We start from the raw sequence: 26,364 nt of genomic DNA on the forward strand, positions 1-26,364 counted from the left end.
TTCACGCAATTGCACACACTTGCTGCCAGCTCCAGTCTACAAACACCCCAGAAGTGTCGTTGACCTTTGACCTTGGGAAAAGGCCGCCATCTGGAATTTTCTCAAAAAAGCACCTTTAGCACCAGATACAAACGAAAACTCGTCGCTGGAATTTTCATCAATCGTCTCGTACCTTTTCGGGCACCAACGGCCAGCTACTCTGGACAAAATGTTGGAATTAGAAGTTGTAGATTTTGAACGGCGTGCGCGTGGCAAGCTAGCAAAGTGGCGCACTGTTATAACTCCCATGCCTTTCAACACAATACAGTGAAAATTGAATGCATGCATTCATGCCTGAAACTGAAAACATTGAAAAACACTGGATATGGACATATAAGAATGTGGGCGTGGTTAGCATAAAACCACTGTTGTTAAGGACGGCAAAAAGTGTACTTTTACCGATTTGTCCGAAACTGACGTCAATATGTTCGTCTTCTCAAGGGGACCAAAACATAAAATGGTTGCTATGGAGATAAAATAAACAAAAAAGCCGCCATTTTGGAAAAAGTGGGTTTTTTATCAAATTATGGCATATAGCTCTCACCATTGGAGGAATGTGTTTTTCTGAGTCAGTCGATGATGCTGATCGCTATGCTAGCACTTTTAGCTATGTTAGCATAGCTAGCATAGTTAGGATAATTAGCATTTTAGGTAATGTGTTTTTCTGAGTCAGTTGATGATGCTGATCGCTATGCTAGCACTTTTAGCTATGTTAGCATAACTACCATAGTTAGCATAATTAGCATTTTAGGTAATGTGTTTTTCTGAGTCAGTTAATGATGCTGATCACTATGCTAACACTTTTAGCCACATTAGCATAGCTAGCATAGTTAGCATAATAAGCATTTTAGGTAATGTGTTTTTCTGAGTCAGTTGATGATGCTGATCGCTATGTTAGCACTTTTAGCTATGTTAGCATAACTAGCATAGTTAGCATAATTAGAATTTTAGGTAATGTGTTTTTCTGAGTCAGTTGATGATGCTGATCGCTATGCTAGCACTTTTAGCCACATAAGCATAGCTAGCATAGTTAGCATAATTAGCAAATGCCGTTTTGACTAGCCTTTATCAAAAGTGGGCAGTGAGGGCGGTGAGGGAGGTTGTGGTGCGTAGAGTTGGGCGTGGAAGGCGGGTTGCGTCTGCGGGCCATACAACGCCGCTTGCGGCTTTAATTATTATTATTATTTATTTTATTATTATTATTTTTTTTTTTTTGGGGGGGGGGGGGGGCTGGGGGGGGGGGGTGCTAGTCCTTAGGGAGGCCAGGGTATGAATGGTGGGGCTGGACCCCCTACCCCTCCGTTCTGGCACCGGGACCCTTCCTTGCTGGCTGTCTCTCGGCGCCACGAGGCTCTGGCCTCCAACTGCGGCTGGCTTGCCGTTTCTGGCTGCCTGGCGGGGGGCGCCTACCGCGGCCGGCTGGGGGGCCGGTCGCTCGGGGGAGCCTTCTCCCCGGGGTGTGTTCATCCGCTTGCTCCTCCCCGCTCTCACCCAAACAAATATTGCACACAGGCACAAAGGGCTCCGGGAACTGGATGGGAGGGGTATGCTGGCGGGGCTCACTGGGGATGCCCCTCTCTGGGTTCTCGTTGGCACCCGCCCTCCTCCCCGCTTTTTACTTGCATATTAGACACTCTGATTCATCTAGGGCCTTGTGGAGGGGGTCTGGTGGAGGGGGGCACGGTGAAACATCCGTGCTCACCTTTCGCTGGCTCCCCCCACAATTTTAACTTCCTCTGTAGACACACAGACTGCATGCTAGCAGCACACACACAGCAAATACACACCACTCACAGAGGGACCCCGGAGTGGGGGGCTTTGCGGCTTGGCAGCGGTGGAGCCCCCCACACTGGAGACCTTCTATTTTACCTTCAGCACACACACAGCAATCCCACACCTCCATACATAGGTGGGGTCGGGGGGGGGGCGGCCGGTCTTCACCCGCATGGTCCTCTCAGGGCGGCCGGGCTTATGGGTATCCTGTCGGCTGCGGGAATGGTCGGGCATACGGCGCTGGGGGTCGGCTGCCCTCATGAACATACGGTTCACGTCGGCAGCATGCATGTATCTCCACCCCCACGTGCACGTGCACACTGCCACACTGCTGTGTCTGCTTCATCCCTCCTCCTTACCCAAAGTGTATTGATGGACAGATTTTTTTCGCTCATCTTAGTGTCAGATTTTCACTTTTGATGTAACATTCGTCTTTCCAGCAGATCTGGTATAATTGTTACAGCTTAAAATAATCTTATTCAAATCGGTACTTGAATCCCCCACTTTCTCACCTCTCTTCCTTTTACTCTCTTCCACCCCCCCCCCCTCCACATTCTTCCCCTCTCCCTCCCCACACACTCTAAATGTAACACAGAAATAAAAAATATTACAGAACAAAAAGGGGTTTATAAAAATTTACACTCAAGTTTTTGAAGATTCATAACCTCTTTTTGTAATAATAAAACATTTCCAACACAAAAGGCCTTCAGCTCTCTTCTGTTTTCTCAGTTGTTGGACAGCACAAGTTAGAAGAAAAAAAAATACATAAATAAAAACTTAACAACCACTAACATGAACATATTAAGCGTATTTTGACTTATTCATCTTTTGTTACATTATGGAACATTTTATGTTGACATTTTGCAGAACATAGAGAAAGTCTGGGTTTAATCTGACATGGCTTGGTTATTATTTAACAAACTGAATTTATGACTTCATAAATATCAGCCGCCGTGATGCCAAAATCATGACCAAAGGATCAGCTGTGCAGTCATTAACGTGGATCAGCTTTGCGCTTTTCCCTCTCACCCATTATTACAACATTTCAACAACAGATCAAGTGCTTATTGATGTCACGCCCCTGCGTGCCAATGTCTTTCCCTGCCCCAGGTTGCCGACCCCTGGTGTGAATCAAAGAGCCAAGTTTGAAACATTTAGCTTTTGTGTTTTTAGATTTTAATTCTTGAGATGAGCTTACCAGCAAATGTTGGCAACTCAAAAGTTGCATTGTTTGTTTTGATCATCTAAATATTTATTTATTTGCTTATAACAAGAAGTATGAACTATATAGTGCAAACAAAAAATCATTTGAACTTCTATTGCCTACCTCTTGGTGAATGATGTCTCCACACAACACTGGCCTCAGGTCGACCGACTGCCAGGCAGATAAGACTGATGCTGCGGCCCTCATTCACTGTGACATCCTTTGTTATATTAGTGATCCTGGCAGGTACTACGAAAAAGAAAATAGAAATAAACAAGAAAAATAAACAACGATGGAACATTGAGTTTCATTTAGTGCAAAAAAACTGACAGACCTATGTGATTAGAGACGTGGAAGAAAATAATTTGAGAGGTCTCAATTAGAATGAAATTTTCTGGCAAATCTGACAATCTCCTGGCAGTGTGCTGATGATTGATTCTCCGCATCACGTGTCTTTGTCATGCTGTACGTTGGACATGCATCAAGCTGATTTATTTGAAGTTAGACAGAATTTCATTTCTTTGCCTTGGCTGATTGGATTTGTGTGTTTGAGAAAGTGTGTGTGTTTGTGCTAAGCTTAATTATTAAATGCTCAATTCCAAAATGGAAGAGGTTAGCCTGACATCAAGAGCCAAATGTTTACAACATGCAGTGCAATTCAAATCACATGAAATTAAACCTAATAACTATTTGCAGACATGACAAGCTAATTTTCAAATAAAGAATTCTTTACTTTATTCTTGTAGTTGTTGATTTGAATGTATTTTAAGACAAACAAAAACTTATATAGTATCCTTCAATTGACCAGATAAGGACTCATTGAAGATTGATGTGGGGATCCACAAAGTCATATTATAGAAGAAATTCACAGAATGCAATACTTTTGATCATTGCATATTCAAAATTTGTTTTCAAAAGTGTCTGACAAAGTCCTAAAATATTGATACAACGTTAGCTCTATTAATATCTGTCCGTCCATTTCTAAATCCACTGAATCCTTTTCAAGGTCACATGGTTGTTTTAGTCATAGGTCTTAACCACTTTTGAGCGAAGGTGGGTTACACTCTGGACCATCACAGGGCAACACAACCTCACACACCTGACATTCACATCAATAGGAGAAATTAGAGGCATCAATTAAACTGTAAAGCATGTTTTTGGACTGTTTGAGGAAGCCAGAATGAATGAATGAAAATGAAATGAATGAATGAAAAAACTTTATTAATCCCAACAAGGAGAAACTCAGTTCCAGTACATCTCGATGAAGAAGGTCAGACAAACACGAGCAGCTCCACACATACAAATATTTTACATTTTTTTTGTAGATGTGAGCTGAGTTTCATTGCATCACAAATGTCAACCTGCGAAAACAGTTTTATTTTGACCTGGACAGACAGACGCAGAGGATGCTGATCTTTTTGAGACAGAAGGCAGCACGAACCGGAAGGCTCTATGCGACATTCTGCACCTCTATGATAAACAGGTGAGGTGTAACTGCATGGCATGATCAACATTATGTATTAGTATAGCTAAAAGACGGAGCTGACTTGGCTCGGTTCATATTAATCACTGAGCGTTTCTAATAAAGTGAATGACTGTAAATGTTTACTTCACTGGAGAAAGAATCATCAACGTTGATCCCAATGCATTTGTAAATATAAATGTAATGTCATCTTATGTTTGGTGTATTTTTTTGAAATAACTGTACAATTTTAAGATAATTAAAGACTAGATGAACTGATCTGAGCCAGACCAAAGGGTGCAGTCATTTGAAATATGTTTGCCATATTAATTTGCCTTTGTCTCTGTGAAGCAAGAGCAGACTGCTGATGTCAAAGGTACTCCTGTCCTGTACTGGCTTCCCATATACAAACGTGAGGAAGACCCACAATTCTTCAAAGTTTGGAATGTAAGTATGTTATGATGGATAATGATTTATTCACTAAATAGTACCAGTGACAGTGGGCTGGTTAATACTCCAGCTGTGTGGGTAATACAACTTAACCAGAAAGTCATGCCAAAGCAATGTTATGTGGCAAAGCACATAGTCTCCTAAAATATTGCGTGATAAACAGACGGAACCTTACAGAGATCTGGAGGGTCTGGAGATCTGGAGGTCTTTACGAACTGAGGCAGAGGAGAGGCAATTAAGCAAACAAAAGGGACTCCAAGACAAAAACCGCCCCGAAGCCCAGTCGATGTGAGGTTTGTGTCTGCTCAACCAGGGAAACCCTAAAATAACAGGAGGTTTAAGGGACTCAACAACATAAAATGACATGGTCTCAGAGTGGTTTCCAGAGATTGACACAGAAATATTAACAGTACGAACAGATACCTTGTGTAAGAGGGACCCATTAATGGCATGAATGTCTAATGCTGGAGACAGAGGTTCGGTGGGGATCTTCAGTCTATCCACCACCTCCTGGGAGATCAGATCCCCATCAGACCCCGAGTTGATAAGAGTGTCAAATTCCACCTGGGCTCCAGCATAAGCCACCAAAACCTTGGTGGAGGGACGAGAAGGAGAGGAAAAAGAATGGTTGCAGCTCACCAGTTTCCTCACTGCTGGGGAGCCCAGGCGTTTCCCGGACAGTTGCGCACAACGTGTCCCGTACGTCCACAATAAAGGCAAAGTCCCTCCCGCATGCGGCGCTGCCGTTCAGCTGGAGAGAGACGGCCAGCTCCGAGCTGCATGGGCTCCGGAGGGGAGTTGGAAGGAGGCAGAGGAACCTCCGCGGGGCGCGGTGGACGGTAACCTGGAAGGCTGCGTTGCTCGTTACCCCGTTCCCTCACCCTCCGGTCGATACGAACCGCCAGGTCGATTAGCTCCTCGAGGTCGTCTGGAAGTTCTCTCGCTGCCAGCTCGTCTTTTAGAGCGTCGGACAGACCCCACAGGAAGACGTCGAGCAGTGCTTCATCTGGCCAGCGGGTGCTGGCAGCCAAGGTCCGGAACTCCACCGCGTAGTCCGAGACACAGCGGGATCCCTGCTGAAGGCGAAGAAGCTCAGACGCAGCAGCACGATGAGGCGTGGTGGGATCGAATACCGTGAGAAGCCGAGCGGAGAAGACCCGAAAGGAGCGACACAGCTCTGATCCGCGCTCCCACTCCGCCAGTCCCCATCGTTTGGCTCTTCCGGTTAGGTAGCTCAGAGCAAACGCCACCTTGCTCTGCTCAGAGGGGAAATCATCAAGATTAAAGTCAAACTGCAGCCTTCAGGAAGTGAGAAACGCCCGGCAGTCTCCCAAACGGTTCAGGGTGACCCAGTCTGGTCTGCCGAGGAGAAGGCGAGGAAGCATGCTCCAGGTTGGAGAGGCGTTCGTGAAGCTGCTGCATACCCGACATGAAGCCCCGCATCTCCTGAGCCAGGTCTGCTCGCTCCGTACCCGTGACGGAGCCACCAACGGCGGTGGATCCAGGTAAGTCTCGTTGAGACGAATCTCCTGCTGGGTTGGACATGGTCGCAGCGTAATGTGACGAGGAACCAAGGAGGAACCCAGGTGCAGGAAAGACACACAACTAAATAACTCGAAAGGGCTTTTAATGCCAAGAGCAAAGCTAGAGAAGCCAGCAAACCACAACGCTGCGACAATGACAGAGGGTTTAGAGCAACTTAAGAAGGGCACAAATCAGGAGCATATGAGAACCAGCTGTGAACACCTGAGAGCAGGGAGGGGAGGAGGGGCCTCCAGGAGGAGTGCAGCTGAGCAGCAGGAGGCTTTCCTTGACACTGAATCTGATGAATGAGGAACAACACAAGATGTAATCAATTTAGGCAGTTCTCCCTCCACTCTTATAGGGACCTATGCTCCTTTTCTGGAAAATGTCTTCACCACTGCCATTTCTATTCTTTTAGCAAACTCCATCACCATCTTTCCCTCTGCATTCCTATTCTGAACACAAAACTTCCTTACCCTCATGTCCATTGAAATCTCATCAAATCACCACTCTTTCCTCACAAGGTTGGATCACCTAATCCATGTCCCTCCCATGCCTTCTTCTGGTTGCCTTTAATGATAAGTAGGGAGGTTCTGCTCGAGCCACTCTGCTCAACTCTTACTTATGAACCGGAAGTCTTGTTTGAAGCTGTTGTCTGAAACATGTCAAAGTCACACGACCGCACAAACGAGGCCTCGAGATGTCAGCTCTATACGTCAGTCAGCTTGCTGGAACTTTGAAAAGAGTTGGGTTTGTCAAAAACTACAAATGTGAGCAATCGTAAGGCAGTTCAACTTGCAAACCTAAAACATATGTCAAGTGGAGAACATTCATAGCAAGGCAACAGCCACTGTCCTAGAACCTCACAAACAATTGCATTTGGAAACCCGACAAACGCACAACGCCCCATTGCCAGGGTAAACACAGAATGTGCAGGAAGAAGTTGTTTGTAAATCAGTCCGAACAATATTCAGTTATAGGTGGACAAATTGCCAAAGACATTATTTGCCACCACATTTGTTTTTGTTGCAGGTACTTCCCAGAGATCACAGAGATGCAGCAGATCCCGCGGTGGAGGTCTAGTGTTATGTTGCTGAGGCCTACCGATCCAGAGGAGAGTTCCTGCTTAAATACTGAGCAACACAGGCCACGATTTACAATTAACAGGGGACAACTCGCTCGCGTTCTTTTGCAGTCGTCTCTGAGGTCCAGCTAACAATTCAACCCAGCTAACAATTCAACGAACTCACGTATCTCTCCACAGAAGTTCTTCTGCACTTCAGAACCTACAGCGCCCTCTACAGGATAAATGTACCTTCATCTCTAACAAGTTCTAGTAACATGGGTTACACAAGACACTGGACCCCATGTTGCTCTTGGTGGTTATAGGTTGGCGCCAGTATACGGCAGCGGAGCCGCCATCAACGTGTAAATGTTTGTGAATGGGACTGTGACAGTAAAGCGATTTGGACCTTCAAGGAGGGTAGAAAGGGGCTATACAAGTATACACATTTTTACCATTTTCACTATTTATATGAATGCAAATTGGAATAAACAATTAGAATTCATATCTACTGTACATATAATTACTGTCATTCCTTCTCTCTTTTTTTCATTATATATAAAGACCTTCTTTTTAAATATTTTTTCAAAAAAAGCAAGATTGGCATGTGACACATGAAGTTAGTAATACCCAAGAAATAAAACTAACTTCCTTGATCACCGTCAAAGGTATTATTCTTTGATTACACTGAGAGACTAAAAAACTCACAGCGACTACACTGTATTCCACTGAGGATTTCTTTAACTTATGCTGTCTATCCGCTATGGTAGGAGTGTGTTCACTTGTTTGGGTGATAGACATACAGTTAATAGCTCTAGATGCACCAGTAAAATATACATAAAGCAAAGTATTAATATTCAAATTCAACTTTATTTATATAGCGCTTTTCATGCTACATAGCATCTCAAAGTATATATAATAATAAAAATAAATGCAAATAATAATAAAATAAATGAATTAATCAAACACACAAAAACCCAACATGTTAGTGTTTTCCTTGGTACATAAAGCAGATGAATGATGCAGTGGATGCAATAGGAGGGCAACAAACGAATAACCCTTGATTTGTTCAGGCATATTTGAACACCATCGGGGGAACCTTTCTGGGTGGAGTTTGCATGTTCTCCCCAGAATGCGTGGGTTTTCTGCAGGGACTCCGGCTTCCACCCATCGTCCCCAAACATGTTTCATAGGTTCAGTGGTTACTCTAAATGGTTCTTAGGTGTGAATGTTAGTGTGCATGGGTGTGTGATTTGTGTCGCCAGTCTGTCACAGCCCCGTGACCCCAAAAGGGACAAATTGGGTTTAGAAAATGAATGAATCTCTTAACCACTTTTCTTGCTGGTGGTAGAGACACCTCAGTGTTGATTAAACCTTGTGCTTAGATGACCCCCCCCCCCCCCCCCTTCCATTGACGTGTTCTTCCTACCGTGGATAAAGGTGGAAAGATTTCATGTAATCCATGGACACCAGTGAAGATCACAAATCATTGAAGAAAAAAGGTTCAGAGCACTGTCTAGTGGGTCTAGATGACCCAACTCCCAATGTTAAAGTGCCTAGGATAGCACAAGGGTTAAACACAGCTTCTTCATAAAATCGGTGAACTTTTTTTAGAACTTTGTGAATTTCTTCTGGGCAATGAATATTTAATTCCAGACTTGTGATCTTCTGAGGAAGTTTGTGAAAATATCCTGGAGTAAGATGAGGCATGGTGCTGCAAAACAGCTTCAGACTGTTTTTCCCGTTTCTAAAGTAACATTTAAAAGTTAAAAATCAACGTTGGTGTAACTGTTGAATAGAATAACTAAGAATAGGAAAAGAAAGCGTATAAATCATGAGCAGGAGAAAGTAGAGTCCCATCGCACTCTTCAGATAAATAAAATGTACAATTTCTAATCAATGTACTTTTAAATACCAAATGCAAAAACAACAAACACACAAGTGTGCAACAGAACAAAACGCATGGAAATGTGGGTTTGATTTTATTTCCTGCGATGACTTGAGAGGCTTTTGTACCTTTGATTGTCCTTTTCTTTAATGTTTAGAGTTGGTCCTTCAGCTTTTTCCTGTTTTCGGTTTCTCCACTGGAGCTCAGATCTGTTGGCAAGGACTCATGCACACCAACAAACTGTCTCCATATCCCCCAGTATACAATATTTAGGAGCAGTTCCTCCTGCCAGTCCAGTCCGTTGTCCAACACTCTGTGTCACTAAGTCCATCTTAGTTTGAATTTATGCTGTAGTCTGACCTTTGTTAAACTTGTCTAAAATAATAAAGTGCATACATGTTTGGGAGATGACACCATCTATTGATGTTTGATATCATGGAAAACAGGGCACCCATGCAAAAGCAAATCATAATAAAGCGCTCCTGGAATTTGCTGCACTGCATACTGACCTGGTAAAAATGATTCAGGAGAATGTCCTTTTAAAACTCAAGCCTTATTAGCTCTAAGTGAACAGACGGATATCAATAAAAAAATACTGTCTTCACTTTGCTACATGAAGAATGTTTGGTTATGGTCTGGTGCTAATTTAATACACATTTTTTATCATCCCAACAATAGTTATTTTTCTATCTAGTGGAGGTGGCCTTCTTTGAGGCCAATCTAAATTCTAATGAGCAAATGTGAAAGTAAATAAGAAATCCCGTCTAGGGAAGGAACGTAAAAAAGAAAACCTATGGAGAAGTTGGTTGAATAAGTGGAAAAGACTAAATGTTGATGGGTGCATAAGCCTCATTTACAGGTACAGAAAGGTTACAGTTATTGCCTTGAAAGGTTGTTCAACAAGATATTAAAGACACCATCATTTTTGTCCAGGCCTTTTTAAATAATATAATTTTTATGATTGTGTTAAACTGTTAAAATCAACGTCTACTTGTGATTGGTAAATGTTTTTGGTAAATTAGAAATTATTACTACATTTGTCAGATTAACGTTCAATGATTATTGTGGCTTTTTCTTTTATCAACAAAGAGGAGTAACAATGATTTTTTTTCACATACAGAGGGGCAAAAAAGTATTTAGTGAGCAAAAGTCCCAGAACCACACGGGGGACCTAGTGAATGACCTGCAGAGAGCTGGGACCAAAGTAACAAAGGCTACCATCAGTAACACACTACACTGTCAGGGACTCAAACCATGCAGGGCCAGACGTGTCCCCCTGCTAAAGTCAGTACATGTGCAGGCCCGTCTACAGTCTGCTACAGAGCATTTGGATGATCCAGAAGAGGATTGGGAGAATGTCCTATGGTCAGATGAAACCAAAATAGAACATTTTGGAAAGAACTCTACTGGTCGTGTTTGGAGGAGAAAGAATGCTGAGCTGCATCCAAACACCAGACCTACTGTAAAGCATGGGGGTGGAAACATCATGGTTTGGGATGTTTTTCAGCAAAGGGACCAGGACGACTGATCCCTGTAAAGGAAAAAAGAATGGGGCCGTGAAGTGTAACAGTTTCAGTTTCTTTGTTTGTTTCCTTGGTTTTCTGTATAGGTTTGAGTTACTCCATCATCCCCATCATTCCTGAGTGTTTTCACCTGTGTCTTGTTGCCTTGTATGTATTTAAGTCTTGTCTTTTCCTTCCTCCTGTGCTGGTCCATAGTTTTTAGTTTTGCTGTTCCCCTGTTTCGAGTATGCCAAGGTTTCGAGTTTTGAGTTTTGGTTAGCCTGCTTAGCAGTGGTTTTTGTTTGTAGTTGTTGGACTTTATTAAATGTCCTGCTTGCCTGGAACCTCCTGCCTCCTCTCCTCTCTGCGCCTGGGTACTTCCTACCACACCCCGTAACATTATGGACCAGCCATACCAGTACCCAGCAGAGGGGACCTGTCTCTGGTGGACCCCTGACTCTTCCCAGATCTACGCGGACTTCAAGGGGAGTTGCCTGGCCGTAAGAGGGGGTCGTCGTCATCACCGCCGCCCCCATTATAAGTCCTCCCCTGTTTCCTGGATGGAGCAGGACGTTCTCCGGCATAGGTCCTTCCTAGACCCTCTGGACCAGGGCCTATGGCTGTGGGAGGACTTATTCCTGGAGGAGGAGGGGGCCGCAACCCATCGGAGCGCAAACGGCTTTCAGTACTCCTCCTCGGACTTCGACGGGAGTCGTCTGGCTTTAAGAGGGGGCCGCTGTCGTCGTCGCCGCCGCCCTTCTTGACGTTCCATCTTGGTTCCGGAGGTGGACCTGGAAGCACCCCAACCCCGTCCTGCGTCCAGGAGGGTGCCTGATGCACCCCAACCCGCTCCTGCTCTGAGGAGGGTGCTGGACGCACCCAGTCCCATTCCTGCTCCCAGGAGGGTCCCGGACGTACCACGACCCGTTCCTGCTCCGAGGAGGGTGCCGGATGCATCCCGTCCTGTTCCTGCTCCGAGGAGGTTGCCGGACGCACCCCGTCCTGTTCCTGCTCCGAGGAGGTTGCCGGACGCACCCTGTCCTGTTCCTGCTCCGAGGAGGGTGCCGGACGCACCCTGTCCTGTTCCTGCTCCGAGGACGTTGCCGGACGCATTATGTCCTGTTCCTGCTCCCAGGAGGGTCCTGGACAGGGGGATGGCAGACCGGAGGGAACCGGATGCACCCCAACCCCTTCCTGCCGCGGACCCTGAGCCTGAGCCCCCTGCCGCGGACCCTGAACCCCTTCCTGCCGCCGACCCTGAACCCCTTCCTGCCGCGGACCCTGTGCCCGAGCCCCCTGCCGCGGACACTGTGCCCGAGCCCCCTGCCGCGGACCCTGTGCCCGAGCCGCCAGCTCCAGACGCGGACTCCGAGCCGCCAGCTCCAGACGCGGACTCCGAGCCGCCAGCTCCAGACTCTGAGCCCGAGCCGCCAGCCGTTTGCTGGTCGGACTCTCAATGCTGGACGGCGTTTTGCTAGGTTTGAGTTACTTCCTGTTTTATTTTGTAGTATTTCCTGGTCTGTTGTTGTTTCGAGTTTTACCCCTCCTCATCAGTCCTGAGTGTTTCCACCTGTCTTGTTGCCTTGTATGTATTTAAGTCTGTCTTTCCTTTCCTCCTGTGCTGGTCCATAGTTTTTAGTTTTGCTGTTCCCCTGTTTCGAGTATGCCAAGTGTTCGAGTTTTGAGTTTTGGTTAGCCTGCTTAGCAGTGGTTTTTGTTTGTAATTGTTGGACTTTATTAAATGTCCTGCGTGCCTGGAACCTCCTGCCTCCTCTCCTCTCTGCGCCTGGGTACTTCCTACCTCACCCCGTAACATGTAAGGTCAGATTTTGAGTGAAAACCTTCTTCCATCAGCACTGAAGATGAAACGTGGCTGGGTCTTTCAGCATGAGAACAATCCCAAACACACTTAACAAAGGAGTGTCTTCATAAGAAGCATTTCAATGTTGAGGCTGAGGCTTAAAGATGGCGCCGCTGAGTCCGGTCGCCGTCCAGGTCGCTCCGCTTAGATTATGTTTTTATTTACTTTTTTACCTATTTTTGCTTTCTCTTTTTACACACATTACCTCTGCACTGATCATATACGACAAGGAAACACTTTTGGACATTGTAACATCCTTTGTTTGTCTGAAACGTGGCTCACGCCCTCGGTCCCGGACGCTGCTGTAATGCCAGCCGAGAACTTCTCTGTCTTACGGATGGACAGGACAGCCGAGGCCGGCAAATCCAAAGGCGGAGGAGTTTGTTTTATGATTAACAAGAAATGGTGTGATCCCAGGAATATCTCCACTCTGTCGCGCTCCTGCTCGCCTCATCTGGAACACTTATCAATTATTTGTCGCCCATCCTATCTGCCCCGGGAGTTTTAATCGATCATCATAACTGCTGTTTACATCCCTCCACAAGCAGACTGTGGCTCGGCTTTGTCGGAGCTTCACGACGCGCTTAGCGGCAACATCAACAAACACCCGGACGCTGCTATCATCTTTGCTGGGGACTTTAACAAAGCCAAACTCAGGCAAGTCATGCCTACTTTCCATCAACATGTATCCTGTCCAACCAGAGGACCGAACACACTGGATCATTGCTACACTCAGTTTAAGAATGCCTACAAAGCTCGCTCTCTACCGGCTTTCGGCAAATCGGACCATGCCGCCATTTTCCTCACACCGGAATATAAACAAAGGCTCGTACAAGATTCCCCGACGCAGAGGGTGATGACGCGATGGTCCGCCCAATCAGAAAGGACTGTTACAGGTGGCTCTTGATGACGTAGACTGGGACATGTTTCGCGCATCCTCATCTGATGTCAACGAGTTCACAAATGTAGCGCTAAGCTTTGTAAACATACTAGCCGAACAAGCTACGACTACAATAACCATAAGGACATTCTCAAATCAGAAACCGTGGGTGGACAGATCAATCCGCGCAGCAATAAACAAACGCACTGCTGCTTGCAATGCCGGTCTTCTGTCGGGAAACATGAGCGAGTACAAAGCATCGTGCTATGCTCTCCGGCGCGCAGTAAGAGCCGCCAAACACAGATACAGGGAACGCATAGAGTCACATTTCCAGCTAAATGACTCCCGACGCATGTGGCAAGGACTAAGGACCATCTGTGACTTTGGAAATAAATCCTCTGCAGAGGTGAGAGCAGATCCGTCGCTGGCTGACGAGCTAAACACTTTCTACGGCCGCTTTGAAAGCAATCTAAGCAGTGTGAGTCTGCCGATCAGCGCGTTAGGAAGCAACAGCCAGATCAGCGATCATCATGCGATCACCGTGACGGAGGACGAGGTTCGGAGGGCGCTAAAGCGAGTGAATGTAAGGAAAGCAGCCGGACCTGATGGGATTTCTGGCCGTGTTCTGCGGTCCTGCGCTGATCAGCTTGCTGGTTTGTTTACATCCATTTTTAATGAGTCTCTTGCTGCATCGGTGGTTCCCACCTCATTCAAAAAAACGGTCATCATCCCTGTGCCTAAGAACAATAAACCCTCTTGTCTGAATGACTATCGTCCAGTTGCTCTCACATCAACAGTCATGAAGGTCTTTGAAGGACTGGTTAAAAACGTCATCTGCTCCTCCATCCCAGATACTCTGGACCCTCTTTAGTTTGCCTATCGCCCAAACAGATCCATAGATGATGCCATCTCCCACATCCTGCACTCTTCTCTCACACACATTGACAGCAATAACAGGAACTATGTAAGGCTGCTATTTATTGACTACAGCTCAGCTTTCAATAGCATAGTCCCCATAAAGCTAGCTTCCAAACTCATAGACCTCGGACTGAATTCTTCACTCTGCAAATGGATTCTGGATTTCCTCACCGGCAGACCTCAAGTGGTGAAACTGGGCCAGTACACCTCTAACTCCATCACCCTGAACGTAGGAGCCCCGCAGGGGTGCGTCCTGAGTCCCCTGCTTTACTCTCTCTACACACACGACTGCGTGTCTTCGCACAGCTCCACATCCATCATCAAATTTGCTGATGATACTGTGGTTCTGGGCCTCATTCACAACAACGACGAGACCGCATACTTGGATGAGGTAGAGAAATTGACATCATGGTGCCAGGACAACGGTCTCTCTCTGAATGTGAGCAAAACTAAAGAACTGATTGTGGACTTCAGGAAGAGACAACAGCAACACCTCTTATGATCAGCGGGACTCCTGTGGAGAGGGTGAGCAGCTTCAAGTACCTTGGTGTAAACATCTCGGAGGACCTGACTTGGACTACTCACATTCAAACACAGGTAAATAAAGCAAGGCAAAGACTGTACCATCTGCGACAGCTGAGGAAATTCAGGGTCTCACCAGCAATCCTGAAAACCTTCTATTCCGGGGCTATAGAAAGAGAGGGCTATAGATCACAGTGTGGTATAGGAACAGCTCAAGCCAAGACTGCAAAGCCCTGCAGAGAGTTGTGCGCGTAGCTGAGCGCATTTCAGGGTCTGCTCTTCCCTCTCTGCAGGACATCTACCTCAAACGCTGCAGAAGTAGAACAGAAAATATCATCAAAGACTCCACCCACCCCAGTATTCATATTTTCACTCTGCTGCCATCTGGTAAGCGCTACCGTAGCCTGATGGCAAAGACAGAGAGACTCAGGAGTTTCTACCCCCAGGCCATCAGGCTCTTAAACTTTAACTCTAAACGTGTATCTTAATTATTTAAGTCTACAGTCCACATTCATACACATTATTTTGCATTCTATATTACATTCTAATTCTACAATACACATTCTTTTCTTATTTCATCTTTACATAGTTTCACTTATGTATATTATGTATATTTTACAGAAATATATTATGTACATTTCCTGTACTGTTTTCCTTAATTATTGCACTGTCCATGGAGCGGACCTGGGTTACATTTCACTACTGGTTGTATTTGCTAAATATAACTTTGTATGTGACGAATAAAAGAATCTCGAATCTTGAAGGTCCTGGAGTGGCCTAGCCAAGCTCCAGATCTCAACCCATTCACTCTAAAAAGAGTATTTGGGCTGTAGTTGGAAAGAAATGCCCGGAACACCTCTCCAGGGAGGCGTCCAGGAGGCATCCGGACTAGATGCCCGAGCCACCTCAACTGGCTCCTTTCGATGTGGAGGAGAAGCGGTTCTACTCCGAGCTCTCCGCGGGTGGAGTCCCCCTCTAAGGGAGCGCCCCACCACCTTTAGGAAGCTCATTTCAGCCTCTTGTATTCGGGACCTCGTTCTTTCGGTCATGACTCATAACTCATGACCATAGGTGAGTATTGGAACGAAGATCGACCGGTAAATTGAGAGCTTTGCTTTTCGGCTCAGCTCTCTCTTCACTATGACGGACCGATACAGCGACCGCATAACTACGGACGCCGCTCCGATCCGCCTGTCGATGTCACGCTCCGGTCTTCCCGGGACAAAAAAAAAACCCCTGACGTTTTTTTTTTAATTTTTTATTTGAAAGGAAATGAACTGCAGCATTCCCCGCTTTCCGGGCGTGTCCCACTGGGCGGAGGCCCCGGGAAAGACCCAGGACATGCTGGACAGACTACGTCTCTCGGCTGGCCTGGGAACGCCTTGGGGTCCCCCCAGAGGAGCTGGAGGAAGTGGCTAGGGCGAGGGAAGTCTGGGCATCTCTGCTCAGTCTGCTGCCCCTGCGACCCGGTTCCGGATAAGCGGAAGAAGATGAATGGAAAATAAATCCTTTTTTTGAGTTCATTCAACTTAAGAAAAACACCTAGTTGTCTGACATAGATATTTTGCTTTCAATCAACTTAATTCAATTAAGTTGGTGTGACTTTGGTGTGACGCTGTCAATTCGTCACGACGTCGTAACGTACGGCAGCGCAAAGAATTGTGGGATACCATTTTCTTTGCCTATCTGGGCAGATTGGGGTTTTAGTATGGATTTTTGTTCATGTGTTTTGTTGTCTAGCTGTTTTACTCTGTTTTAACTAGTAATTTAAACTGTTAGATTTATTTATTTCTGCACCTTGAGTTAGAGTTTGGGAGAGGATGATGACCAACACCCTTGTGCGGTAAAACACCGTATGTCCCAATATTAAAGACAGAGTTGATGACACGTGAGTTCCTGCCCTCTAATGTGAGAGGTTGCTGGGTCAGTTATGTCTTTGATATGGAAATTACAAATCCCATTGGTTGAAACTTTAGAAAACTGTGTCAATTTAAGTTGTATAAAAAAAATAAAAATGACAAAGAATTTAACTCGGATCAACCTATTAAATTGAGTTGAATAGACATAAAAAATTGTGATTCATACAAAAATTGATTCATTTAAGTTGGATCAACTTCTTTCTTTTTAGAAATTAGAAAATCTTGGAGGGAGTTGAAAGTCTAAAAAGTATTGTTTATTTTAAGGTTTTGTAAAAAGGGGTGGAATCATGCAATAATTGTTGTTTTTCAATAATTATTGAAAAAATAAAGAAAAACTACTGGCAACAGTTTGTGGAAACTTTGTAAAGACTTACAGAAAACGTTTGACTGCTGTCATCACCAACAGTGTATAACAAAGTATTAAGCTGAACTTTTGTAATTGACCAAATATTTATTTTCCACCATATTTTACAAATACATTCTTTAAAAATCAGAAAATGTGATTTTCTAGATATTTGTCCTCATTTTGTCTCCCATAGTTGTGGTATACCTATTATGAAAATTACAGACCTCTCTCATGCTTTTTTTAAGTGGGAGAACTTGGACAATTGGTGGCTGACTGAATACTTTTTTGTCCCATTTTATGTAGTAAATCTACTTTAGCTTAGACATTAGCTTTTGTATGCAAAAAGCTTGTTTTATCAAACCAACCTACAATTTTATGGAACCAATGATGATAATAAATTTTGCATCTTTGCACACCACTCTTTCTGGGCTTTCTATTGCAGTGGAAACATCTTACCTTGAACAAAAAGATGCACTTTTGTGGATTTTGGTTTCTTGTTTGTGAGAATGGAGCAAACGTAGGGTCCTTCATCATGAACGTTAACATTTTGGATCTTGATGCTGTACTCCGTGACTGCTGTGTTTTCCAACAGGATGACACGTGGATCCAAAGACCACTTCTCTTTCCCTGCGAATAGAATTGTGGTACGATTGAGCCAGGCCACTCTTGAGACTTTACTGTCAACACTGCATCTGGTTGGAAAAAGAAAGAAAAAGAAAAAAATATGTTGATTTCAGTCCTATAAGATATTCTGACTTAATTGTAACACAGCCAAGACACTCAGTGGTTTATTGTGTATTCAATGCCATAGGACTGGGTGTTGCTGCAGAACAGTTTTGTATGTGTTAAGAGGAATTTAAAAAATAAAAAATAAAGGCCTGAAGTAGCAATCGTGGTCTTTTCTTCTAATGAATCCCTTACTTCTACCTGCACCACCACATTGTTCACTTTTTATGGAGTAAGCTAACAGAAATGTAAATGAATACAATCACGTTCTACCCTCTATCCGTCTTCTGCTCATCTAGGACTGGGTTGTGGGGGCAGCAGTCTAAGTAAAGATGCCCAAAGAGTAACAGTACACCTCCAAATGGGACAGATGCCGTTTCAAATGTGGCTCTTCAGCTCACCTATCAGATGCCCCAGCCCAGTAAGAAAGGTAACCTGCCGAAACTGCAACAAATCAGGAGACTTTGCTTGGGTTTGCAAGTCTAAAGGCCTGTTCACACCGGGACGAATTTCGCGCGCGATATTCGCCGACGTTTAACGCCTCGTGACTAAACAAAGGGCACCAATGTGAGTGTGCACACCGACGCGAAAAATGCCACGGGTAAAAGCGTCATTTTTTTAAAAATGCCTCGGGTTCATTTTTTTGGTTTGACGCGCCGCGTCAAAAACTATACGACCAATCAGAATGGGGCTTTTGCACCCTTGTCTGGAGCTTCTGAAGTTACAGTAAAACACAACTTAGGGGCACTCAAACACAAAACTTTCTTGCTGAGCACAAATACGTAACGGCGAAGAAGATAGACGCCAAGTAGCGTCTACATTGGCGCCAGGGAAATAAGACGAAGAAGATGCACTCACTGACGGACATTCTAAAATATCCCTGAAAACGCTCATGATACATTTTCAGCTCTTGTACTGGTCGATAAAACTCCCCACGTTCTTCTCTTCTCGTAACTATGGGATGTACCCAAAATCGGCGTCTTTCCGGCGTCTTTCATTATTCAACAGAACAATAATTTCTTCATCGCTGGAACTGGAGCTAGAGCTACTGGTGCTGGAAATATTCATGTTTTCTTTGTATGATTCTGACAAGCGCGTAAATACTTGCCCTCTTCCTATGAGTGAAAAGAGAGTTTAAGAAGCGTAAAGTTGCGCAGCGCCACCTTGTGTACAGGGGGTATTTCTGTTTTACATTAAGCGCCATCTAATGTCAGGGAATGAATTTGCATGTTCACTCGGCTCATCGTCAGCGAAAATCACTTGGGTGTGAACTCAAAAAGCGTGTCGAAAAACGCTGGCGAATAACATGCGCCGATATTCGTCCCAGTGTGTACGGCCCTTAAGTCTGCGATCAAGGTGGGAGAAGTGATTGTTCTTGAAATGAACACGGTGCTGAGGTTACTAAATGAATAATTATTCTGGTCCTGTTAGACCTCAGTGCAGCCTTTGACACTATCGACCACAGTATTTTACTCCATAGATTAGAGCATGATATAGGGATCAGAGGATCTGCCCTCCAGTGGTTTAAATACTATTTATCCGATAGGTATCAGTTCGTTAATGTAAATGGACATTCCTCTCAGTGCACTCGAGTTAACTATGGAGTCCCACAGGGCTTTGTTTTGGGACCCATCCTGTTTATGCTTTATATGCTACCCCTAGGAAACATAATCAGGAAACACAGCATTGAGCATTGTTATGCCGACGACACGCAGTTGTATTTATCCATTAAACTTGACCAGAATGATAATCCAGTAATCCCACCGTATTCGCGGAGGTTACGTTCCTCGCCCCCCCGCAAATAACGAAAATCCGCGAACAATTGACAGTGTTTTAAAACTCACAGAGCCTTATGTGAGCCTTACTAATTAATACAGTAAGAATCTTGTAATGTATAGTAATGACAAAGTACATTTGAATTTTTTACATAGTAATGTTTATTAACAGTGATAAAAAAAAAATTTGTGAAATATAGTACTGTAATATGGAAATGATTGCTGTACATGTATTACAGTATTATTAACTGCCGTCTATGGCCATTCCTCCACTCTTCGCACTTCAGGAGTCGGGAGATGGTGTCGTATCTTCTCCAGGCGTGTTAGACGCTTTTTTTATGTTCGTTATGAACATTGTTATCGGTAGCTGGCTCTGTTGTTTTTTCATACTGGTGAAGAGGGTTTTGTACGTTGACATAGAAAAATCAATTGCATTTGAGAACTGTAGCGCACAAACCATGTAAGGGTCCCACGATTTAACGTTCTCCTGCAGTTGTTTTGCTGCTTGCATGAGATCAGCCAACCGTTCAAGAGTTAGACCTTCATCCTCTTCATCCTCTTGTGATGGGTCTTCCTGGTCCTCTGTTCCGTTTTCACTGGCGGACTGCGTGAGCTCCGCCAAATCAAAGGCTGCGAGTGGGCGTCAACCAGTTCATTGATGTCTTCGTGGGTGATGTCATCGAAGCCGTCACCGCCAATCAGCTGTGCCAGTTTCACTGACTTGTTGACAGCGTCACGTTGAACTTCGTCAGGTGAGAAGCCTTTGTAGTCACGCACACATTCTGGACAGAGTTTTTTCCAACATGCATTTAGCGTTTCTTCTTTCATATCTTGAAGTGCCTTGTGTATGACCATCAGGCATGACGTAATTGTGAAGTTGCGCCAGTAGACCTTCAACTGGAAGTTCTCGTCCCCGTCAATTGCATCAACTAGCTGTTGAAGACAGTTGCCGGTGTAAAGTGCTTTAAAGGCACGAATCACCCCTTGATCCATGGGCTGGAGTAGCGATGTGGTGTTGGGAGGGAGAAACTCAATCCGGACACCCTCATGACGCAAAACCACAGCGTGACCGCCAGCGTTATCCATGAGCAGCAACACCTGAAAATGCATTCCTTTTTCACGGAGGTATTCTCGCACTTGGGGGATAAAGCTCTGATGAAACCAGTTGGATGTCAGGACCTTTGTAATCCAGGCCTTTGAATTGTGCATCCAGAACACAGGTAAAGTGTTTTCATTTCTGTTTTTGAGAGCCCTCGGATTTGTGGATTTATAAATGAGACCAGGTTTCATAATCCAACCATAATCCACCACTGGAAACACAAATCCATATGATGGTTTCTCAGATCGCAGCAGCATTTCCGCCTTCAGCGATCATCGGAGCTTCGCGCCCCGCTATGCGAAGGCAGCTGGCGGTCCGAAGAAAAAAGCTTGTCCGCGGTGCGTCAGGAGGACCGCAGAAGGCGGACATGCAGCTACTTAGTCCTGAGAAGCTGTGGAAACTCATCAGAAGTTCACAACCATCACAAAACCCTCGTCTCTGCCGCTAACACAGTCTGCTCCTGGTGCATGTGTGTGCGTCAGTCAGCAGCCGGACACACAGAGAAAGCAGTGACGTCATCGCCCCGCCTCCCCTCTGCTAATGCTTTTTCGAAATGAATATTGTGACAAGGTGCGCGGGGTGGATGTTAAAGTGCAAATGCAATCCCCTCTTTGCATTTTCGTTTTAATTATGACACAGAATAAGCGGTTTAAAGTATAAAATGAAAAAGCATTTTGAAATATTGCTTTTTTTTAATTTTGAGTCAAAAAATGCAGCTTCATTTTGAAAATTAAAAAGCATTTCAATTAATCCATTTTAATTGTCAAATTAGACATTTCTAAATGAATTATGCTACACATTTACCAGAGAACGTCTTGAAAATGAAATGTCAAATACCATTTTCATTATAATTTTAATTAAGTGACAGAATAAGCTGTGTTGAGGAAGGAAATGAAAAAGCATTTTGGTGGTTTGCTTTTTCATTATATTTTTGAGTCAAAAAATGCCTTTTCATTTTGAAAATGAAAAAGCATTTCTGGTTTTGACTTTGCTTTTTATTTATGCTACATAATTGCTTCCATATAAATCCTCTGATCTTAATATCCTAAAATAAGAGTTTCTCTATACATTTTCTTGACTATTTGAATATTTGAACATTTTTTGAGCTCATTGCTTAAACCGTTCCAAAGTTTAGTGCCACACACCGACACACAGAAACTTTTCTTTGTGGTTCTTATCAATTTGATCTTGAAGTTCCTACATCCCATCAGTCTGTAGCCTCCTTCATTTTCTAACAACTGTTTTTGGATATTGAATGGTAACGATTTCCCACTGGCTCTGTATAAAAGTTGTGCAGTGTAAAAATCAACAAGGTCATACAGTTTTAAAAGTCTTGATTGATAAAATAGATTGTTTGTATGATCAAGATATCCGGCTTTATGTACAATTCTGACGGCTCGTTTTTGAAGTAAAAAGAGAGGATGTAGTGAACTCTTGTAATTATTCCCCCAAATTTCTATACAGTAGGTGAAATATGGTAATATTAAAGAACAGTACAATAAATATCTACTGTTGTATCCTAATATATGTTTAGATTTATTTACGATTGAAATACTTTTTGAGACTTTAGTTTGTATGTGTCTGATGTGAGGCTTCCAACTTAGTTTGTCGTCGATAAAAACCCCTAAGAATTTGATTTCTGTAACACTTTTGATTAAGACAATATTTATTTCAATTGAGAGCTCTTTATTTGCATTGAAGTTTCCAAAAAAACATCACTTCGGTTTTATCTAGGTTCAAAGATAATTTGTTGTAATCCATCCACAATTTTATTTCATTTAACTCTGTGTTCACCACCTTGATACGTTCCCTATGATTGTCTGTAGAATAGAATATGTTTGTGTCATCAGCAAATAATATGAGTTTCATAAGCTTTGAAACATTGAATATGTCATTTATGTAAATGACATATGAAGCTTTAATTGATATTTCCAAAACAATTAAAACTCAATATTTGATGGGAAATCTGAATTATTCTGCTTCACATCTCAGCCCATCAATCCTCCCTGTGATTATTTCCAGGATAAAATGAATAAACTCCAGGCTGGATTCCTAAAAATGAAAAATATAAAAAGAGCCAAAAGAGCCAGTCATTTCAACGGCTCTTTGAAACATCCTATCTTTAGGAGATAATGATGTCAGATTACTTTTGCTAGAGTTAACTTTAGTGAATTAGGTCGCATCATCCTGCTCTGAGCACAAACCTGGGACAGCAGATCAAATAACATCCTTTTTGGGTAACAATACATTGTAATGCTGAGGCCAATGCAGAGGAGGGGCCTGTTCATTATCTTGTATTCAATAATTTAGGCTTTTAAGCTTGAAGAACCAGGCTAATGGTGATGTGATGAACTGTGATTTCTCAAATATGCAGGTTCAATTTCTCAGAAATGAAGCGTCACGTTTAACCGAAACCATGACCTTGAGGGCTGATTGAAACAAAATATTATCCTTAAAAAAGATTTTCTCCCCCACAGAACGGAATCCTAACAAAATCTTAAAAAAAACAACACGGGTATTTAAGTCAACACAAAGGTGCAAAATCAATGAGGTTTTGTTTTCCATTATATGCCATTCAACAACATAAAAAACAGTCAACCTTTGCAATAATGAGTCACTTTCCCTTAAGTGCTCTCTAGTCATGTTTTATGGGACAACTTTCAAGGTTGAAGGAAGTCTTCTGAAAGACTGACAGCCTAACGACAGAAGAACATTGGGCATCTTTGTTTATGGTGTATTCCTTGCTCTTCAAAGGATAAGAATGACTGATATGCAACATTTAGAGTTCTTTAGATTAATTTTATTGACATATTGGTAATACTGCTACATGGTGCAAAAAGATGTCTGTTCTTACATGCAATCTATTGATATTTAACCATCATCATCCTCAATCATTGGGTTTCATTCCTGAACTCTGATAAGATGCAAAATGAAGCTGCTCTTTTATGCATTTTTTCTAACGGCCGCTAGGGGAGCTTGAGCAGAAAGGGTGAGAGTACCGTCTTTCTTTGTAAATATATCAAGTGTTGAACCTTTCCTGCATTACTTTCTTCTTTCTTTCCTTATTTCCTTGTTTTTTATTCTGAGTTATTGATAAAATGTCCATGGCTGTCGTGGGTCCCGCAAGGAAATAAGGGCAGAGGCGCCAAGGTGAGAGTATTCTTGTTTTTAATGCAAGAACAGAGCACAACAATTGCTCCACAAAGGCCAAGCAACATACATTTCTCCACTCAGACTCCCACACTGACACCTGTAAACAGGTTCTCTTTTTAAATGACAAGCCCCTCCTTCTGGGCGTTGCTCTCTATTAGTCCAAAGAAAAAGAAGGAAAACAGATTTATCCTTCAACATCATCAACAACAATAAACCGCACATTTCCCAAACATTTGTCGCTTTCCGTCGTCACTTTGGCAAACAAAGGTTTTAAAGTTCGGTCTTCTTTTTGTAAAGCTGAAATGTCAGCTGGTATTTCAAATGTGTCTGCTGTAGATGGGATCTCCAGATCCGACAACTTAAGTTTTTTTTCAAACTGTCTTTGACGACGGGACTTTCTGGGCATTTCTTTGCCTCCATCAAAGAAACTGTCATCCAGATATGGAAGACTTTGCATCCCCGCTTTAGCCTGAGCTCTAGTTAGCACGGGTGATGAAACATTAACAGCTAGCTCAGCATTAGCTTTAGCTGTTTCAGTAGCCTCGTTTAATAAGTCCCCCAACATAGGTAAATCACACCCCAAAATTAAATCAACAGGCAGGTTCTCTACCACCCCAACAGTCAAAAGATATGATTGTTCATTTATGGTCACTGTTACATCCGCTTTTGGGTACAAATGTTTGTCGCCATGTACACACACAACACTTGTTTGCCTGCCATAATCAAGTCCACCAAAAGGGATTAAACTCTTTTTGACCAAAGAAACAAAACTACCAGTGTCCAACATAGCGGTAACCTGCTGTCCGTTCACAGTCACTGAGTTAAGTGAATGGAAAATGTATTTGTCCATCTGTAAAGGCCCTGTTCCTGAGTCAGCCTCAGGCCTGGGTGCGTAGCAAGCACCTGAGAACTTGGTCTTGCCAATTGGATACACAGCGGCTTTGCGACCAATCTGCTGGCAATAGTAACATACAAGGACCTTACCCGCCACTCGCTGGTTAGGTGCTGGGTTGGTACCTTGCGTTGCCTGATTGACGACTCTCCTTTGAGTGCAGCGATGAATCGGTCTTCTCGCTGCTGCTGTCCATGGAGAAAGTCTCTCATAATGGCCCCCTAGTCACTTTCTGGGCCTTTGGTCGGGCCTGGAGAACCAACAGAGGCACCAGGATCCACCACCTCCTCCTCCGAGGATGAATTGGACAATTGAAGGCCTGTGTCTGTGGTTCGATCCATCTCCTCCTTCTGGGAACGCAGACCTCTGTGTCTCACCTTTTTGTGGCCAGCCATCTGCATATCCCACTTCTGATACCAATTTGTCATGGGTCCCGCAAGGAAATAAGGGCAGAGTCGCCAAGGTGAGAGTATTCTTGTTTTTAATGCAAAAAACAGTTAATAAAGTTAGCAAGATATTCACAGACTCGGACTTTGATAATCAAAAACGTAATAAACGTTTAAACTGATAGCAAGAGTCTCTTCCGTTTGTCTTAACAAAAACAACAACTTACAAAGGCATTTCAAAATACAATAGACGAGTTTTTGTTTCTTTGTAATAAGAACGACACTCTCCTGCTGCCGACAGAGAGTCAGCAAAGTGCAGGCTTAGGGAAAAAGGCCATTGGAAAAATAAAATAGCTTCTAATTTTGCAGTTTTCATGTAAACATGGATTATAATTGATCAAAAAGACATAGTTCTAAAGGAACTAGCGCTACAGAGTTATCAAACTTATTAACAAGACTAATCATCTTTTAATCTTATTGGTTTATTGTTAAAAATAATTTCTAGTTAATAATTGTACAATTTTAACTTACATGTTGAAGCTACTTCACAGGAGTGTTCTGTTTACATGTGAAATGATAAAAGAAGGTGAATAGTATATAGATAAAAAACCAACCTAAATGACTTTATACCATTTTGGCATTGGATTGGGACTGTCTCTGTGGCAAAATCAAATGACTCGGACTCGGATCAGAGTATAGAAAAAAACTTTTATGAAAAAAAAGATTATAACTGCTAAATTATGAGTATAAAGCCATAAATTTACGAGATTTCTTCTCGTATTTACGAGATTTCTTCTCGTAAATTTATCACTTAGAATTAGGGATGGGTACCGAGCCCCGGTATTGAACGAGCCCCGGGGCAACATTCTTCAAGACCGCAGTATCGTTAAGATCTGACCTCAACGGTTCTGCTATCTGTACTGGAGAAGTCGCATTTTTTTTTGTGTCCCACAAGATATAAACGTTATCTGCCATATTTAAC

At 43.5% G+C, this 26,364-nt stretch overlaps 1 protein-coding gene and 1 long non-coding RNA gene across 5 annotated transcripts in view; one reads left to right on the top strand and one right to left on the bottom strand.

Moving 5' to 3' along the window:
• The window catches only part of opcml (opioid binding protein/cell adhesion molecule-like), a 315,760-nt gene that overhangs the window by 46,096 nt on the left and 243,300 nt on the right, over positions 1-26,364 (bottom strand). For all 4 annotated transcript variants that reach the window (XM_078931040.1, XM_078931039.1, XM_078931041.1 and 1 more), the window contains exons 3-4: positions 17,808-18,043; positions 3,140-3,265 (exon numbers count right to left, since the gene is read on the bottom strand). In XM_078931040.1, coding sequence (XP_078787166.1) covers positions 3,140-3,265; positions 17,808-18,043 — 362 coding nt within the window. The remainder of the gene's footprint in view (positions 1-3,139; positions 3,266-17,807; positions 18,044-26,364) is intronic.
• LOC144983767 (uncharacterized) lies at positions 3,745-9,821 on the top strand. Its single transcript, XR_013647572.1, has 2 exons — positions 3,745-4,499; positions 4,830-9,821. It is a non-coding gene; the product is annotated as an uncharacterized LOC144983767 (long non-coding RNA).

Source organism: Oryzias latipes, chromosome 14 (genome assembly GCF_053564925.1).
Source record: "Oryzias latipes strain Hd-rR chromosome 14, Olatipes_Hd-rR_3.1".
Taxonomy (NCBI): domain Eukaryota; kingdom Metazoa; phylum Chordata; class Actinopteri; order Beloniformes; family Adrianichthyidae; genus Oryzias; species Oryzias latipes.